Below are 16,799 nucleotides of genomic sequence, written 5' to 3'. Positions count from 1 at the left end.
CCAGAATATTCCTGTAGCCGGGCTCCCGTAAGTACAAAGGCCCGGAGATAGGACCTGGGCCTCTGGAGGGCAACAGGAAGACCTAGATATAATGTACTGGAAGAAGGAAAATGAATGGTGGCCAGATAGGTAGCAAGTCACAGGGAAGTGTCTGGTAACAGGTCAGAAGGACACGGGAGCCTGAAAGGGTTCTGAGCAGACAGGGGCCTGTTGCTATAAAAATCCACTGAAAGCCACAGAGGAAAAGACCAGAGAGAGGCATGGTGGTGCATGCCTGTAATCTCAGCACTGGGAAGATACCAGCAGGAGGATTCAAGAGTTCAAAGCCACCTTTGAATGAGTTCTAGGCCAGCCTGAGCTACATGAGACCCTGTCTCAAAAACCAAAAGGGGGGGTAGGCATGGTGGCATACACCCTTAATCCCAGCTCTTGGAAGACAGAAGGAGGCAGATCTCTGTGAGCTCAAGGCCAGCCTGGTCTACAAAGCAAGTTCCAGGACAGCCAGGGCTACACAGAGAAACCCTATCTCAAAAACAAACAAATCAAAAAGGGCCTAGAAGGTTGGCTCAGCAGTTAATAGTCCAGACTGCTCCATCGGAAGACCAGAGTTCAGAAACTCTGAACTCAGCTCTTCACAAACACCTGTAGCTCCACCTCCAAGGGATTGAATGCACCCTGCTGGCCTCTGGGTACTCTCACACACAAAATAATAAGATAAAACAAAAATTTATCAAAAAAAAAAATAGCAAGAAGTAAAGAGGAAGGAAGGGAGAAAGGAGAAGGGGGAGAGAAGGGAAAAAAAGAAAAAAAAGCTGAAGTCAGAATAGGAGGGGTTAGTGAGACTAGTTAAGTCATTCAAGCAACAGGTAAGGCTGGCCTGGGCCAAGGGTGTGGTGGGAGTTAGAACTGGACCCTGAATGTGTTTTGAAGGTGCAATCAATTGTCTTCGTGGCTAAAGGACAGGTTTGGGCCTATTGTTCCAATCGTCTGGCCCTAAGGGACTGCAGGTATTAATACCATTAATGCTGTGTGAGCCACACTGGAACTCAGTTAGAACTGGCCACTCCTCCCGTGAGGGGCTCCCCAGACATCAGAGAGCTCAGGTGCCCAGGAGTTGCTCAAGCTGCAGACAGCTGTTCTAAGAGCCTGCAGGGAAGAGCCCAGCCCACAGCCAGGCTCCAGCAGCCACTGAACCAACCCCAATCCCTCTTACTCTCCAGTCCATCATAGGTAGTGGAACCTGGGAGGCCATCAACTCAGAAAAACCCATCAAGTCCCTGCAATTTGCCCTCCTGGACTTGGAGAAAGGAAAATCTTATGTCTTCAGGGTGCGAGCCTTGAACCAGTATGGCATGAGCGACCCCTCTGAACCCAGCGAACCCATTGCCCTGAAGGGCAAGCCAGGTACCAAGTGATGCTGCTGCATGGAGGGAAAAAGCAAGCTCTCCAGACTGTCAAACCCGGGATTGGAACTCAGGTTTCAGCAATGGTCACTGCCCACTTCCCTGCCACTGAGGCTGAAAAGCAAGCAATGTGACCTCCCGTCCGTAAAGTTTTGAGTTGTCAGAAATTCCATTTCTCTGGGCAGCAGTCTTGGGGAGGGATGGGCATTGCTCCCAGATCAATGGTTCACAGGTGTCGGACTCCAGCTGAGTTTAGCACAGGAGTGAGTGTGAGGAAGTGTCCCTCAGTTCTGAAGGAGTCCTGAGCCTCTTAAATGGATGGACTTCCTGTGCAGGCCCCCACTTCCTCTACAAGTGGCCAGACAATCCCATGTGAGAACTGCTCTCCAGGCAGACCTGGTGTTCTCACTTGCCAAGCTTACCATACTGGGGTCCCTGGTGACTGTCCCCCCAACTTTTGACTCCTCCTGAGCCCCCCATGGCAGCTCCATCCCAATTTATCGAGGCCCCTGGTCTTTCAATGCTCTGGATTCTAGGGTTCTTTGCTCTCCAAGGAGATCCAAGGGCTCCCTGGAGCAGCCATCCCCAGCTCATCTCTTGAAAGATCTGGTGGCTGCAGGTCTCAGCTGGAGAGCACTTCAAAGCCCTGGATTTGCCCTGCTTCAATAATGCACACACACACACACACACACACACACACACACACACACTGTGTAAATTATATATGTGTGTGTGTCATACTCACTGTTCTGTTGCTATGAAGAGACATCATGACCAAGGCAACTATTATTTAAAAATCATTTAATTGGAGGCATCCTTACAATTTCAGAAGTTAATCCATTATCATGGCAGCATACAGGCAGACATGGTGCAGGAGAGAGGCTGAGTCTAGTATGGGCTTTTGAAACCTCAAAGCCCACCCCCAGTAACACACTTCCTCTGACAAGATCACACCTCCTAATCCTTATAATCCTTTAAAACAGTTCCACTCCCTGGCGACCAAGCATCCAGATATATGAGCCTACACACACCCATATCTACCCATACACACATCTACTCATCCCACCATCCAGTCATCCATCTACCCATACATGCCTGTATACCTCCATGTATACATACGAACAACCCTCTGTCCATCCATTTAGCAAATCATGGGAGTCCCAATTCAAGCAACGTGGTCTTTGGGAACTATGAAAATCAGTACAGAATTTTCAAGAAAAGAAAATCAAGTTGTTTTTGGTTTTTTTTTTTTTTTTTTTAAGATTGAAGTTAAAGACTGGGGAAAGCTACCAAATTGGATAAGGGAGGGAGAAAGAGAGGGAAGGAGGGAGGAGAGGGAGGGAGGGAGGAGGAGGGAGGGAGGGAGGGAGGGAGGAACTGAGATTAATGTAAAAGGCCTTGATGCTTCAGTGAGGAAAGAGGAGGCTTGTAGGACGGGAGAGTGGGTGTCAGGCCCACTCAGCTTGGATGGTCCCAAAGCCCTGTAGCAGGTCTGGAATTTAGCCACTACCTTGACTGCTGTGGAAGTCCTCTCAAATCCCCCATGCTCCCCCTCCTCACCTATCAGGACCATAACTCAGGGTCCTCTCTGTCCTGTTTTTCAGCAACTCTCCCTCCTCCAGCTCAAGTCCAAGCTTTCAGAGACACGCAGACCTCTGTCTCCCTTACCTGGGAGCCTGTGGAGGGTGGCACGGAACTCCTGGGTTATTACATCTACTCCCGGGAAGCAGGGACATCAGAGTGGCAAACGGTGAACAACAAGCCCATCCTGGACACCAAGTAAGTCCATCTCATGAGCTCCTGGCCAGGACATCCCAGGCTGGCCATCACTCTAAGCTCTGTCGTGTACTGGGTTCTCCTAGCTCACTACAACCCTGTATTTAACATGGTTGTGTGTACTGTTGTTTTAAAGATGGAGAAACTGAGGCACAGAGAGTTAAGCTCCTATAATAAGTGATGGGGGGGGAGACTCCTAGACCCAAAGGGTCTGTTTTAAGACATCATTCATTGAGCGCACTGTTGGCAAGAGTCCGAAGGTGGAGGTGACCTTAGACAGGCATTCCACAGAGTCACAGGAAAGTGGGTGAGAGAAAGGAAGGCCCACGGATCCAGTTTCATCCAGAGGAAACAGGATAAGGAAGGCAGTTTCCTATACGCCAGGATTTCTTCCAAGGGCCTGGATGATAATTCTCTTGTGTGGGGGGGGGGGCAGTCTTTAAAGGGATTCTCCGGTGCTGACTCACAGTGACAGTGTAGTCCATAGCAGACGCTGTTACCCAAAGCTGAGGCTGGTGTCCTGAGCATGTGTCAGCAGCACTGGGCTGGAGCTAGGCTTCCTGCACCTTGACCCAGGCCCCTTTCAGGCATCTTTGCATCTTTTGCATGTTTGTAGGTGTGGTGAATGTGTGCATGTATGTGTTCATGTAGGTAGGAACCATACGCCCAGCACCTCATCTTATTCTTTGAGACCGGGTCTCTCTATGATCCTTGAGTTCACTGTGGTGACATATTGTTTATGATCAGCCACTGGGGATCAGTTTGCAAAGCCAACCACACTGGTTAGCTATAGACACTAGACAGTGGTGATGCACACCTTTAATCCCAGGACTCAGGAGAAAGGCAGACGGATTTCTGAGTCCAAGACCACCCTGGGCTACCGGAGAGTGAGTCAGAGCTCAGGACAACTTTAATCCCAGGATTTGAGAGGTATAAAAGGTAGAGGTATTCAGTCTCAGGATTAGTCTCTAGCCACACTGAGGAGAGCAGAGCCGTGTGAATCTGAGGAGCAGTGAAGTCAGGAGCAGATTGAGAATCGCCCCTATGGTCTGAGCTGAGAGCTAGTGGCTGGCTGCTTTGCTTTTCTGATCTTCAGTTGGAAACTTGAACCCCAATATCTGTCTCTGGGTCTTTTATTTTTTGTGTTGCATCTGTGGGGATCCTGTCTCTACCCAGGCACATACACCCTGAGCAGAAGTTACTCATACACACCACCACACACCACTTTTGCTTTGGTGCTAGAGACTGAACTCATTTCCTCAGGCACGTGCAGAACACACTTTACCAACTACACTACCCCCAGCCCCTCATCTTTGCATGTGGGTGATGGGTTCTGGAAGAACAGATATTCTTACAACCCTAAGGACAGCATCCTCCATGTGCCATTTCATATATCCCTGTAAGACTGGGGCAATATTTAGACAAGAACCTTCTACTCCTCTCGCTGGTGACATTTATCCCAAACAGTGTCAGCTGTTTGGACACCCCTGAGGGCTGGACTTTTCTTTCCCAGGTTCACGGTTCCAGGGCTGAGGACTGGGAAGGAGTATGAATTTTGCATCAGGTCGGTCAGCGAGGCTGGCGTTGGCGAAAGCTCGGCTGCGACACAGCCCATCAGAGTCAAGCAGGCTCTGGGTGAGTCCAGGCCACGTCCAGCCTGCAATCCTCAGGGAAGCCTGGCCTAGGCAGGAGCCAAGGCCATGTCTTGGGAGGTCTGATTGCAAAACTCTCTTAAGAGAACTGGAGCTTTTTGCTCACTCTTTCCTTCAGGGAGGAAGTGACAGTGGCCTGAGGCCATGGTGAGTACTGATCCCCGGGAGTAGTAAAGCTTCCAGGCTCAGAGACCAGACTCCAAGACACCCTTGAAGGGAGCAGACAGTGGTGGCTAAGGGAGGACTCACGGATCAGGGTGGGCACCCACCAGGGGAGGTTTATCATCTCCCTGGAGCCCCGCTGCCCAATTCAGCCTCTCCAGGGAGCCCTCTCCTCAGTCCTTGCCTCCCACAGCTACCCCCTCGGCCCCATATGACTTTGCACTCCTATCCTGTGGAAAGAACGAAATGACCATTGGCTGGAAACCCCCCAAACGACGTGGAGGTGGCAAGATCCTGGGCTACTTCTTGGACCAGCATGATTCGGAGGAGCCAGACTGGCACCCAGTCAACCACCAGCCCATCCCCAGCCGGGTGTGCAAGGTGAGGCTGGAGTGTGACTGCAGCTCCACCACTACTGCAGTGCGAGGTGCAAAAAGCATGGTGGGAGCACCTTGGGGTGCCCCAGGCTCTGCCACCTCGTAGCCCCTAGAATAGCCAGCCGTATTGGAAGTTCCCAAGGTCTCCTGCTCCGGCTGTCCCACTGCCCTGGGCCTCCTACCTCTGCCCAGCCTCAGCTTCCGCAGTCTGACTTCCCACCTCTGCAGGTCACCAACCTTCAAGAAGGCCATTTCTATGAGTTCCGAGCCCGGGCACTGAACTGGGCAGGTATCGGCGAGCTGTCGGCACCCAGTGGCCTGTTTGAGTGCAAAGAGTGGACGATGCCCGAGCCAGGTGAGAGCCTGAGGGCCAATACCCAGACTCATCCACTTGCCTTCTCATCGGACCAACAACACAAATGTCACTGCTCACCCTGGGCATCCTGCTTTGCTCCGTTAGTCCAGATCCCACATTCTGCACAAGCTGACCCTGTAAGCCAGTGGTTCTCAACCTTCCTAATGCTGTGACCCTTCATGTTGTAGTGACCTCCAACCATAAAATTATTTTCATAACTGTAATTTTGATACTGTTATTAATCATAATGTAAATATCTAATATGTAGGATATCTGATGTGGCCCCTGTGAAAGGGCCATTCCACGCCCCCTCCAAAGGGGTCATGACCCACGGGTTGAGAACCGCTGGTATAAACCCTGAAACAGACTATCTTATGCCTGCCTGAGAGGATCCTTAACCAAACCACACCTGGTCCCAGCTAAACTGTCACCCACCTTGACATCATCTGATCTCTTTCTGGTCACAGACCTTTCATTAACCCCAAGGCCACACTGTTAGGACAGCCAGGCTCATCCAGGATTTCCAATCCACCACCCCCAAACCCAATCCTAGACAAACAGGGACCATCAGCCACCCTGAACTCTACTCCTGCAACCTTACTGGCTCGCCCATGAGCCTCTAGCTCTCCTAGGAAGAAACAGTCCCTGACAGATCACCCTGCCGTCTCAGATCTGTGTTCCACATAAAACCTTCCCCGGAGGCTGGGAATAGCTCAGGGGCGGAGGGAGCACTTGCTAGCATGTAGGATGCCCTGGGCATCACAAGCTGGGATGCAATTACAAGCAGCTAATGCCAACTGGATATTTCCTGTGTGGGTGCTCTTTTATGAAAGACCTCCCTGCTGCTCTCTACATCTCCATATAAGAACTGCCATTGCGTCACTTTAGAAGTGAGGGGACAGGAACACGTAGGTTAAATAACTCCTCATCCCCATCACTGGAAAGGGTAGAGCTGGGACAAGACCCTAGCAGTCTGGTTCTGGAGGTCATAACCAGTGCGCCCTCCATCCTTGACGTGGAAGAGGAAATGTCTCGGATGGGAGTCGGCAAGGTCGGGGAGGAATTGGGAAGGAGGGGATGCCCAGCATACTTTAAACAGTTAGCCAAGCTTCAGGTCCAAGGTCAAGTGTTGGGTAACCAAGGCTGGCTAGGTCTCGCTGTGCCCAAAGGAGACACTTCTAGACTTAGTGATGGCTGACAAACTATCCAGCTTGCACACTGACTGCCCACAGTTTACACACTGACTTGCACAACTGGCTGCCCACCTGTCTGGCTAGAAGACTTCGGGGTAGATGGATGGATGGATGGATGGATGGATGGATGGATAGCTGTTGCCTGGTTGAACAACCCATCTCTGCCCATATTTCGTCCCTCACAGGCCCCCCATATGACGTGAGGGTATCTGAGGTGCGGGCCACCTCCCTGATGCTGCAGTGGGAGCCCCCACTGTATATAGGAGCTGGGCCAGTCACAGGCTACCGTGTCAGCTTCCAGGAGAAAGGCTCTGAGGAGTGGAAGCCTGTCACCCCAGATGTCACCTCTGGTACCCACCTCAGGGTGAGTTTCTGCCCTCTGTACTCCCTGCCACTGCATTTGGCAGAAGTCTATTGTAATAATGAATACCAAGAAAATAAGATCCTCGTGAACAGATAAAGACATACAGGGACAGTCTTTATAGCAGAGAATGTCACTGTCAAATGGTGGCTGAAATGATTAGATGGCATTAGGTCTTCTAGACACAGGAGTGTAGATATAAGGGAGGTCAATGAAGAGGTATAAGTTCAACAGATTCTGGGTCAGCCTCCCCCCAGCAGAGCCAGCAGATGCATGGTGAATGGCCTCCTTGTCCTTCACGTGTGTTGGCCCAGGCCAGGGCAGATGGCTGCAGTGACTTGGCACTGGTTTCCACCTTGAGATGGTTGGCTGCTACTCAGTAACTCACTAACCACTCCTTGACACCTACTTATTGCCAGATCTGGACCAGGTCCCGGACATTTTAAGCTAAACATGAAATGGGCATTGGTGACAGGAGGAATCAGAGGGATTCTGGGAGCTCCAGGAAGGAAAGTCAGAGCCACTCCCTGGCATCCTTGCATGAGTCACAGCTGAATAAGGGAGCCAGAGTTGGAATCAGTTAGACCAAGGAGGACATGGGGCTGGGATGCTCAGGCAGAGACCTCAGCAAGGCCAAGGCCAGGGACCCTGGGGGAGCTCTAGAGTGAAGGTCACTTATATAAGAGTAAGAGGGCAGAGGCTTAGGCACATTGGAAGACTTTAGGTCACAAACATCAGAATTGGAAGATTTAGGCATAGTCAGATTGGCAGAGGTAAAGACAGACTGGAGGAAGGTCCAGGGGGCAGAGATGCCTTTGAGGGAACTGTGGGGCTAATTCAAAGGGGCAGAAATAGCGTTTCCATCAAGGCACAGCTGGGACATGGACAGGAGAGCCTCCTTCAAGATGAGTTGAGGAGCCACACTCGGCAGTGCTGTCTGTAATCCCAGTTACTCGGAAGGCAAAGGCAGGAGGGTAAGAAGTTCAAGGCCTGTCTGGGCTCCACAGCAAATTCAAGGCCATCCTGGGTAACGTACTAAGACCCTGTTTCAGAATAAAATACTAGAGCTGAGGATGTGGCTTGGGTAACAGACTGCCTACCTAGGATGCACAAGGCCCTGGTTTGATCCCCAGCACCGTGTCAGCCAGGCATGGCGGCTTGCAATCTCCTCGCCCAGGAGGTGGAGGCAGAAGGGTCAGAAGCTCGAGGTCATCCTTGACTGCATGTCTGGCCTGCCAGAGACTGTTTCCAAAAATTAATGAATTGATTAATTTTGAGACAGTGTATCACTGTGTAGCTCTGGCTAGCTGGAACTTGTATGTAGACCAGGCTGACCTCAAACTCATAGAGATTGGTGCCTCCATACTGGAACTATAGGGATGTCCTATCACATCCAGCTAAGGTTGGTTTTGTTGTTGTTGTTTTAATGTTAGGAATGTAATTCAGTGGTAGAGTATTTGTTTAGCATGCATGAGGGCCTTAGTTCAATCCCCAGTGCCATTAAGGGGGAAAAAAGAAAAATAACTTGTTTGGGGCTAAGAAAGGAGCATGGAAGGTGACCCCAGGTCTGTCTCAGAGCCTCTGAGGAGAAGGCAGCATCTTTAAGAGATGAGGAATGCAGGAAGGAAGAGCAATTTCTAGATGGGAGGAGAGTGAGCTATGTCCCATCAGACTCTGGGCAACAGTACCCAGAGGACAGAGCCAGACAGAGAGGCCAATAGAAAACTGGAACTCACAGGCAGGCATGGTGCCTGTAATCCCAGTACTTGGGAAGCAGAGACAAGAGGCCAGTCACAGCTGCATAAGCCAGTTAAAACTCAGCCTGAGTTGCCAGGCGGTGGTGGCGCACACCTTTAATCCCAGTGCTTGAGAAGCAGAGGCAGGCAGATCTCTGTGAGTTTGAGGCCAGCCTGGTCTACAGAGTGAGTTACAGGACAGGCTTTAAAACTACACAGAGAAACCCTGTTTTGAAGAAAAAAAAAAAATCAGCCTGAGCTACAAGACCTTGTCTTAAAACATGAAAGCCAAGAATGAGGATGGTGAGTCCCAGGCCACATCTGAAAACAAAAGCAAAACCTGCCCTGGATCCCAGGCAAAGGGCATATTCCTGGCCTGCCCCAGTCCAGAAGGGGTCCCAGCAGCTCTGGACGGGTGTACCCTTCCTGTTCTCAGGCTTTTCTCTCCCATCCCCAGGTATCTGACTTGCAGCCAGGAAAACAATACATGTTGAGGGTCCAAGCCATGAACTCAGCTGGTCTAGGACAGCCATCAGTGCCCACTGACCCTGTGCTCCTGGAAGACAAGCCAGGTAAGATGAGCAGGGAGTGCCAGGCTGCACTGGGGGACTGGGGTCTGGGTGCAGGAGACACTCATAGAGAATTGGGAGACTCACGGGATGCAGCTGGAGGCCTGGATCCTCTGGTTCTGTCCCACCCACCATTCTACCTACCACCAGCTCAATGTTTCCTTCTGACCTATCCCCCTTGCTACCCTCTTCCACAGGCTGTGAGGGTCTCTTCCATGCTTTCTATGTCATAAGCATGAAGTTATGCAACTCCTTGAACTGATAGCCAGCTCTGTCTCAGCCACTCTGCGCAGCTCTGGCTCTCGAGCTCACGGGGCCTGCGGCCTCTCCGGCTATGCATGCCAAGAGTTGCACCTAGGTCCTCACACAGTAGAACTCACTTAGCGCTAGCGCAAAACAATTAAACCACCAAGGTCCACAGGTCGCAGACACCAGACTCACCCACAATTGTAAGGTATATCCTGTTATGTATTCAACTCGCAAATACTTGGTGAGGTCTGAATGCACCAGGGATAGAGCTGTGGGTGAGGAAGCAGGTCTCTGCTGTTGTCATCATAGGGGAAATGGCTGCAAGGAGTGGACAGACAGTAAAGGCAGATGACAAACTACTCCACAAGGAAGTTTTAGGACAGCCAGGAGGAAGGGAGGGATGTAGCTCAGTGGTGGAGGGCTTGCCTGGCTCTGGGTTTTGTCACAGCGCTGCTGCAGAGATGGAAAGAAAGAAAAGATAAAAGGAATTTTTAGAGGCAGGAGCCAGGTTATAGGTGCATGCCTAAAACCCTAGCACTCCAGAGGCCAAGGTTGTAGAATCATGGATAGCCTGCACTACACAGTGAGCTCAAAGCAGGTCTGGGCTAATGTAGCAACATTTTATGTCAAAGAGAAAAATTAAGAGGGGCATGGAGGAAGAGGAGGAAAAGAGAGAGGAAGAGGAAGGGGAGAAGGAAGAAGAAAAGTCAGTCAGAAGGACCTCTTGAGGAGGTGACATTTGAGGGTCATGAAAGGCCTCAGAAGTCTAAGGCTCTAATCAGGGGATTGACACAACTCCAGTTCTACTGTCCCTTCCTGGATCTCACCCCAGACGCACAGGAGATCCAGGTTGGTGTGGATGAAGACGGCCGTATCTACTTGGCTTTCGAAGCCCCCGAAGCCCCTGACTTCTCTGAGTTCCAGTGGTCAAAGGATTACAAGGGTCCACCCGATCCACAGAGAGTGGAGGTGGAGGATGAAATTAACAAGTGAGTGGGGCATGGCGGGGGCGGGGGCAGCATCCAAGGGTGGCAGAACTGGTAGGGAGACACACAGGTTGGCCAGGGCTGCCCCCATCTGCCATGGCGGTGCTGGCTGCCAGCTCAGAGAGAAGCAAGGAAGGATGCTGTTGCCTAGAACCCTCAAGCATACACGGAGTGACTGCTGCTTGGTTACAGACCATGTGCCACACTGCCCAGCTCTAGAGCTTTTTCTAGTGCAAGGGGATAGCTGTCCCTTTACTGTCGAGTTTGGCCAGGACCTAGGATGAGGCACAGGCCACCAAAGCCAAACTCCAGCTCCTACCCCTCAATGCCCGAGTCCAAAGGCTCACAGCTCAGAGCATCAGCTTGCCTCTCTCTTCCAGGTCCAAGGTCATCTTGAAAGAACCTGACCTTCAAGACTTGGGTGTCTACTCAGTGGTGGTCACCGATGCTGATGAAGACACCTCTGCAAGCCATACGCTGACAGAGGAAGGTAATGGCCTTACTCCCCGCCACCTCCTCAGGGAAGCAAATCCTGATCTAGAGCCCAAGCACTTGGCCCATAGAAGCCAAGTGGATATGGAGGCTCAGCCTGACCAAAGCTGGACACTAGTGTGGTCATTCCTACAGAGCCTGTCATGTAAGGGATGCTTTTCTGAGCAGCTGTGGAGCATAGGCAACCTTGAGGTAGTCAAGAGTAGTTGTAGCATCTCCCACAGCTTTCCCCCAGGACCAAAGCCCACAGTTCTCACCACCAGCATCTGTGGAGCATGTGACCCCAAGTTGATGGCAATGTGGAGCTCTCTTGGAACATCTCAGCATGGGTGGCCCTAGGATGGCTGTAGTGGAACCCTGTGGCCTAATGTTGCATCTGTTTTCTTCCTTGCCTCTCACTGTTCCAGAGCTGAACAAGCTGAAGAAGTTGAGTCATGAGATCAGAAACCCAGGTAAACATTGAGGCGAAGCTTCCTTGTGGCTCCTGAGGGCCTGTGAACATGAGCTGAGCAGAACCGAGTCAGGCAGGGAGCAAGGGTTGACCTGGGAGCAAGAGATAGGGGAACCAAGGCTGGAAGACCAGACACCAGAGGCATATTGGTGGGGGGAAGGACAGCCAGCAGGGCCCCAGAGGTGTGCAGAGGAGGAAAACAAGTCAGTCTCTTAGGAGCCTAAGCATCACCATCATCATGGCCACCACCTCATCACCGCCACTACCGCCACCACCACCATCACCACTGCCACCATCATTAACATCACCTCCACTGAGCACGCCTTTAATCCCAGCACTCCGGAGGCAGAGGCAGGCGCATCTCGTGAGTTCAGGGCCAGCCTGACCTACAAAGCTACCCACAGAAACCCCGTCTCCAAAAACCAAAAAAATTAAAAAACATCACCACCGCCACCATCGTCACCCACAATACCGTCACCGCCATCACCATCACTGTTTTCATCATCATGCTCATCAGATCTTGAGCCATCTGGACATCACATCATCTAAACCTCCACTTCTTCCTTCGTTTCTGGATGGTGAAATCCTTAAATCCAGTCAAACACTTGGTCACATATTGGGATCACCTTGGGAACTTTTCCAAATCCCGTGCCCAGGCCATGCCCCAGCCAAGTCAGAACGCTCCAGTGTCTAAGGTTCTTTGATGAGAAAATGCTTTTCTGAGATCAATGCAGTCTATAGAGAGCTTACACGCCTCCAGCCAGGTCCGGCTCCTTCAGGTTCTGCAAGTGTTTCCCATATTTACTGCCAAGGGTGGGGCTGGGTGGGGCCAGGGGAGTGCAGAGAGGAGAGGGCTCCCACCCACACCCTTCCTGTGCCTCCCAGTCATCAAGCTGATCTCTGGCTGGAACGTGGACATCCTCGAGCAAGGCGAAGTGCGGCTCTGGCTGGAGGTGGAGAAGCTGTCACCAGCAGCAGAGTTGCACCTCATCTTCAATGAGAAAGAGATCTTCAGCTCACCGGTAAATGGTGCCCACCGTCCCTGGGGAAGCCCCCCTGCCCCAAGGCCTCCTCTGTGAGCTGGTGCCTGGGACTAGCTGTCATTTCAGAAATAGCTGCCACTTTGACTGTGGGGCAGGGGGTGGTGGGGACAACACACACACAGACACACACACACACACGACACTAGCTGTCATTTCAGAAATAGCTGCCACTTTGACTGTGGGGCAGGGGGTGGTGGGGACAACACACACACACACACACACACACACACACACACACACACACATGACACTACAGATGACAAGTCCCAGTTTTCATACATGGCAGGTGGGGGCAGGAAGAGAGCACAGGGAGCTAGTTACTAACCAGTTCGGGAGATATTTCCACAAAGCACTCTCCACACCCACTGTCACTTTCAAATGTCCTCATCAGCATCCCTAAGATGGAAAGCCTATGTTGGGAATGACAGTTTCCCAAACCTAAACCTCTGCTTTAGATAGAAATGTAAAGCACTTTCATCCAGGGTTAATAGACATCCAGGGGGAGCTGCTCTTCTCTGAGCTGCTTTACACTGTGCGTTTTCCTGTTCCGGTCCTTTGCTTTTCCCCCCTCTCATTACAAACCAGGGCAAGCAGCTGCCGCTGTAGGTCAGTGGTAGTACATTGTACCCAAGAATCTACATGCCAAAATACATGGGGTCTTATTTTAAATGCTATTTATACAAGAGTATTGCATTGTTTTCATTTTAATTGAAGGTAAATAGGTTGTTAGAACGGGCTGTTGACATTCAATTGTTTTCTACCTGAAAACGCATCGATTTCAGTCTCATAAAAGTGTCTAATCACTTGTGAATTTCATCGCCACATGGCAAAACAGCTATCTAGGAAACATGGATTAGGGCAAGGATACAACTTAGTGGTCGAGCACACGCCTAGTGTGGGCAAGACCCTGAGTTAGAACCAAGGGAGAGAGGCGGGGGGGGGGGAATATATCTTCCAGAGAAGGGGCTGATGGTTTTGATCAGAGTAAACAGCAGACAGATGAGGGGAAGGCATGACCAGCACTGTGGGTGTCCCGTGTCCCCCTCCCTGCCTCCCTTTCTGTGTCTGCACACCAGGGCAGGTTTTCCCAGAATCAAAAAGAATAGACAGGGAGTATTTTGAAAGCTGTGTGTAAAGAGTACACACTGAACTTGCCACATGTTATCAGAGGCACTGTAAGGTCTAGAGCAAAGGTTATAAACCCATGGGTCTCCACCTCTTTGAGGGTTGAGCAACCCTTTCACAGGGGTCACCTAAGACGATCAGAAAGCATGGATATTTGCCTTATGATTCATAACAGTTGCAAGTTACAGTTACAAAGTAGCAATGAAATAATTTTATGGTTGTGGGCCACTGCAACATGAGGGACTGTATTAAAGGGTCACAGCATTAGGAAGGTTGAGAACTACTGCTCTAGAGGCTTCAGTGTACATCATAACCTTACAGAAAAATAGAAGTAGGTCATTCCCTTCAATCATACATGCAAATAAAGCCAGGGCTAGTAAGGACCTAAGTTCAGAGAATAAAACTTTTAAACTGTTAGTGTGCAGCAAGATGTAAGTGGCTGTTGTTTCTAGAGAGTCAGTACTAAAGTGTAAAGGGAATACAAGGGAATGCCAAGCCTGATGACATAAGTTCAATCCCCAAGGTCCACAGAGTGGAAGGAGAAAGCAGAACTGACTTCCACAGAACTGTTCTCTGACCTCCACACATGTGCTGTGGCCTATGCATTCCCCACTACCTACAACACACACACACACACACACACACACACACACACACACACACACACGCATGCACTAAATTAAAATGTAATAATTTTTCATTTAAATTGTAAAAGAAGTTGAAAATAACCAACAATGAGACACATTATAATTATAATTAATTCAAGCATGGGGTGCTGGGGACCCCAGTCTATTCAAGCAAGAAAAGACTACCAGGAACCCTTCCCCAGCCCCTGGACATTGATAGTTCTGCACAAAGCATCCCAAATCTTGATCACATCCTGAGGTGCACCACATGCCCCCCGCAAAGCTCCCAGAACAGAAAATGCCCAAAAAAGACTCGGTTTTGTTCCCTCAGAACCGCAAGATCAATTTTGTCCGAGAGAAGGGCCTGGTGGAGGTGATCATCCAGCAACTGTCCGAGGATGACAAGGGGTCGTACACAGCCCAGCTCCAAGATGGAAAAGCCAAGAACCAGATTACCCTCGCCCTGGTGGATGACGGTCAGCTGTCTCAGCTCCTCCCCAAGCACCTGCCCCACCGGCTCGAACCCACCCTTGCCTGTGCACACCCTCCCGGGCTCTCCGCTCACTGCTCTGGGGTCTGCGGAGCACAGCCCTGCTCTTCCGTCCACCCCAGTGCCCACTCTAGGGACCTTTGCTCTCTCCACTCATGCCGCTCCCTCCTGATGTATTCACAGAGTTTGACAAACTTCTACGGAAGGCAGACGCAACCAGAAGAGACTGGAAGAGAAAGCAGGGTAAGAGCTGGGAAACACCAACCCAGACAGGGAAGCTCACCATGATCTGGTCAAGTCCTCCCCTGGTGACAGAACAACACTTTGTTTTCCCAGCCCAAGAGCCAGTGCCTCCTTAAAGTTATTTTCATTTAAGGAGACTCCAGTCCTTGTCCTGGTCTTTAGCAGGCACCTGCCCAGCTGGTTTCCCCTGTCTGAACACCAGGTGGCGCCCTGGATCAGCCTGAACCACTGACTCACTGTTCTCTCTTCCCCTGCAGGTCCCTATTTCCAGGAGCCTTTGAAGTGGAAAGTCACAGAGGATTGCCAAGTGCTTCTGACGTGCAAGGCAAGTCTCCACCCCACCTCCAACTCCGCCGTCAGCCTAGCGGGGCGTGACCTGTGACTCACCCCCAAGCCCAGTGGTGTTCTTGCCTACCCCATTCTGGAATTTTATCTCCTGAGTCTGGCTGATCCCACACCTGGAAAGTGGCCCCTCATGCACGTGCGTGCATGTACACACACACACACACACACACACACACACACACACACACACACACACACACACACACGGGGCGGGGGGCAGCTGGATCAGTGTGAGTGTGACTTGTGTCAGCCTTAAACTAGATCTCCCAGCAGCTCCCGGGCCCCAGAGGACTGGGAGCTAGTGAGGGCTCTCTGTGTTGACAGCCTTCCTATTTATTATAACCCTTGTCAGACACTGCTCAGTGAACTCGGGTACGATTCAATTTCACCTGCCTCACAGGTCCTTCCACCATCTTGCAGATCCTTTGATAATGTGCAGGGGGGGTGGGGGGGCTCACTCTTCCTGAGAAGAAAACCACCACTGCTCAGTAAGATCCTAGGCAGACATAGTTATTGGGCCTCTGGGAAACCTCAAACAGCATGCCTTATGGATGATCAGACACACTCAGGAAACTTCTTAATTATAAGGTAGGAGAAACACTGTGGGATACTTCCAGGAGGGCTTCCTGGAGGAGATGACATCTGACTCGTTAGGAAACCTAAGTATTTACAAGGAAAGCAGAGCAGAAGGGGTCAAGAAGCAGGAAGTAACTTTTAACAAAAGTCAGGATCCAGAGGCCAGCGGATGTGGTGTGAGGAAGGGCCCAGCTGACTAATGTGTGAGTCTCGGTGGCAGGAGTTTTGTTTGTAAAGAAGTTATGTGAGTTGGGTTTTTATTTCTTAAAATGGAAAGTCTAATGGATTGATGGAGTCCCCTCGTGCTGCGTCCTCAGGTGACCAACACCAAGAAGGAGACTCGCTTTCAGTGGCTCTTCCAGAAGAAAGAAGCTCCCAGCGGGCAGTATGACCCGCAGACGGGAGCCGGGCTGTTCTGCATTGACTCGGTAAGTGCAGCTGGAGCTTGGGGTTCACCCTGGTCAGCTACCAACTGATGTTGCCAAGAGCACTGGGTGGAGCCTGAGCAGAGCTGGTCACACGGGAGCGTCAGAACCCAGGCAAGATAAATACTAGGGGCTGGAGTGGTTCTGAGCTCTTGTTGCTCTTG

At 51.0% G+C, this 16,799-nt stretch overlaps 1 protein-coding gene across 1 annotated transcript in view; it reads left to right on the top strand.

Moving 5' to 3' along the window:
• Nucleotides 1-16,799, top strand: part of Myom3 (myomesin 3) — a 46,982-nt gene that overhangs the window by 19,277 nt on the left and 10,906 nt on the right. The window contains exons 14-28 of the mRNA XM_027399698.2: nucleotides 1,221-1,404; nucleotides 3,008-3,182; nucleotides 4,693-4,814; nucleotides 5,187-5,374; nucleotides 5,599-5,725; nucleotides 7,104-7,282; nucleotides 9,473-9,587; nucleotides 10,666-10,822; nucleotides 11,200-11,309; nucleotides 11,719-11,763; nucleotides 12,648-12,784; nucleotides 14,888-15,032; nucleotides 15,230-15,289; nucleotides 15,547-15,614; nucleotides 16,528-16,638. Coding sequence (XP_027255499.1) covers nucleotides 1,221-1,404; nucleotides 3,008-3,182; nucleotides 4,693-4,814; nucleotides 5,187-5,374; nucleotides 5,599-5,725; nucleotides 7,104-7,282; nucleotides 9,473-9,587; nucleotides 10,666-10,822; nucleotides 11,200-11,309; nucleotides 11,719-11,763; nucleotides 12,648-12,784; nucleotides 14,888-15,032; nucleotides 15,230-15,289; nucleotides 15,547-15,614; nucleotides 16,528-16,638 — 1,923 coding nt within the window. The remainder of the gene's footprint in view (nucleotides 1-1,220; nucleotides 1,405-3,007; nucleotides 3,183-4,692; nucleotides 4,815-5,186; nucleotides 5,375-5,598; nucleotides 5,726-7,103; nucleotides 7,283-9,472; nucleotides 9,588-10,665; nucleotides 10,823-11,199; nucleotides 11,310-11,718; nucleotides 11,764-12,647; nucleotides 12,785-14,887; nucleotides 15,033-15,229; nucleotides 15,290-15,546; nucleotides 15,615-16,527; nucleotides 16,639-16,799) is intronic.

Source organism: Cricetulus griseus, chromosome 2, assembly GCF_003668045.3.
Source record: "Cricetulus griseus strain 17A/GY chromosome 2, alternate assembly CriGri-PICRH-1.0, whole genome shotgun sequence".
In the NCBI taxonomy this organism is placed as follows: domain Eukaryota; kingdom Metazoa; phylum Chordata; class Mammalia; order Rodentia; family Cricetidae; genus Cricetulus; species Cricetulus griseus.
This window is presented reverse-complemented; position numbering and strand designations above follow the sequence as displayed.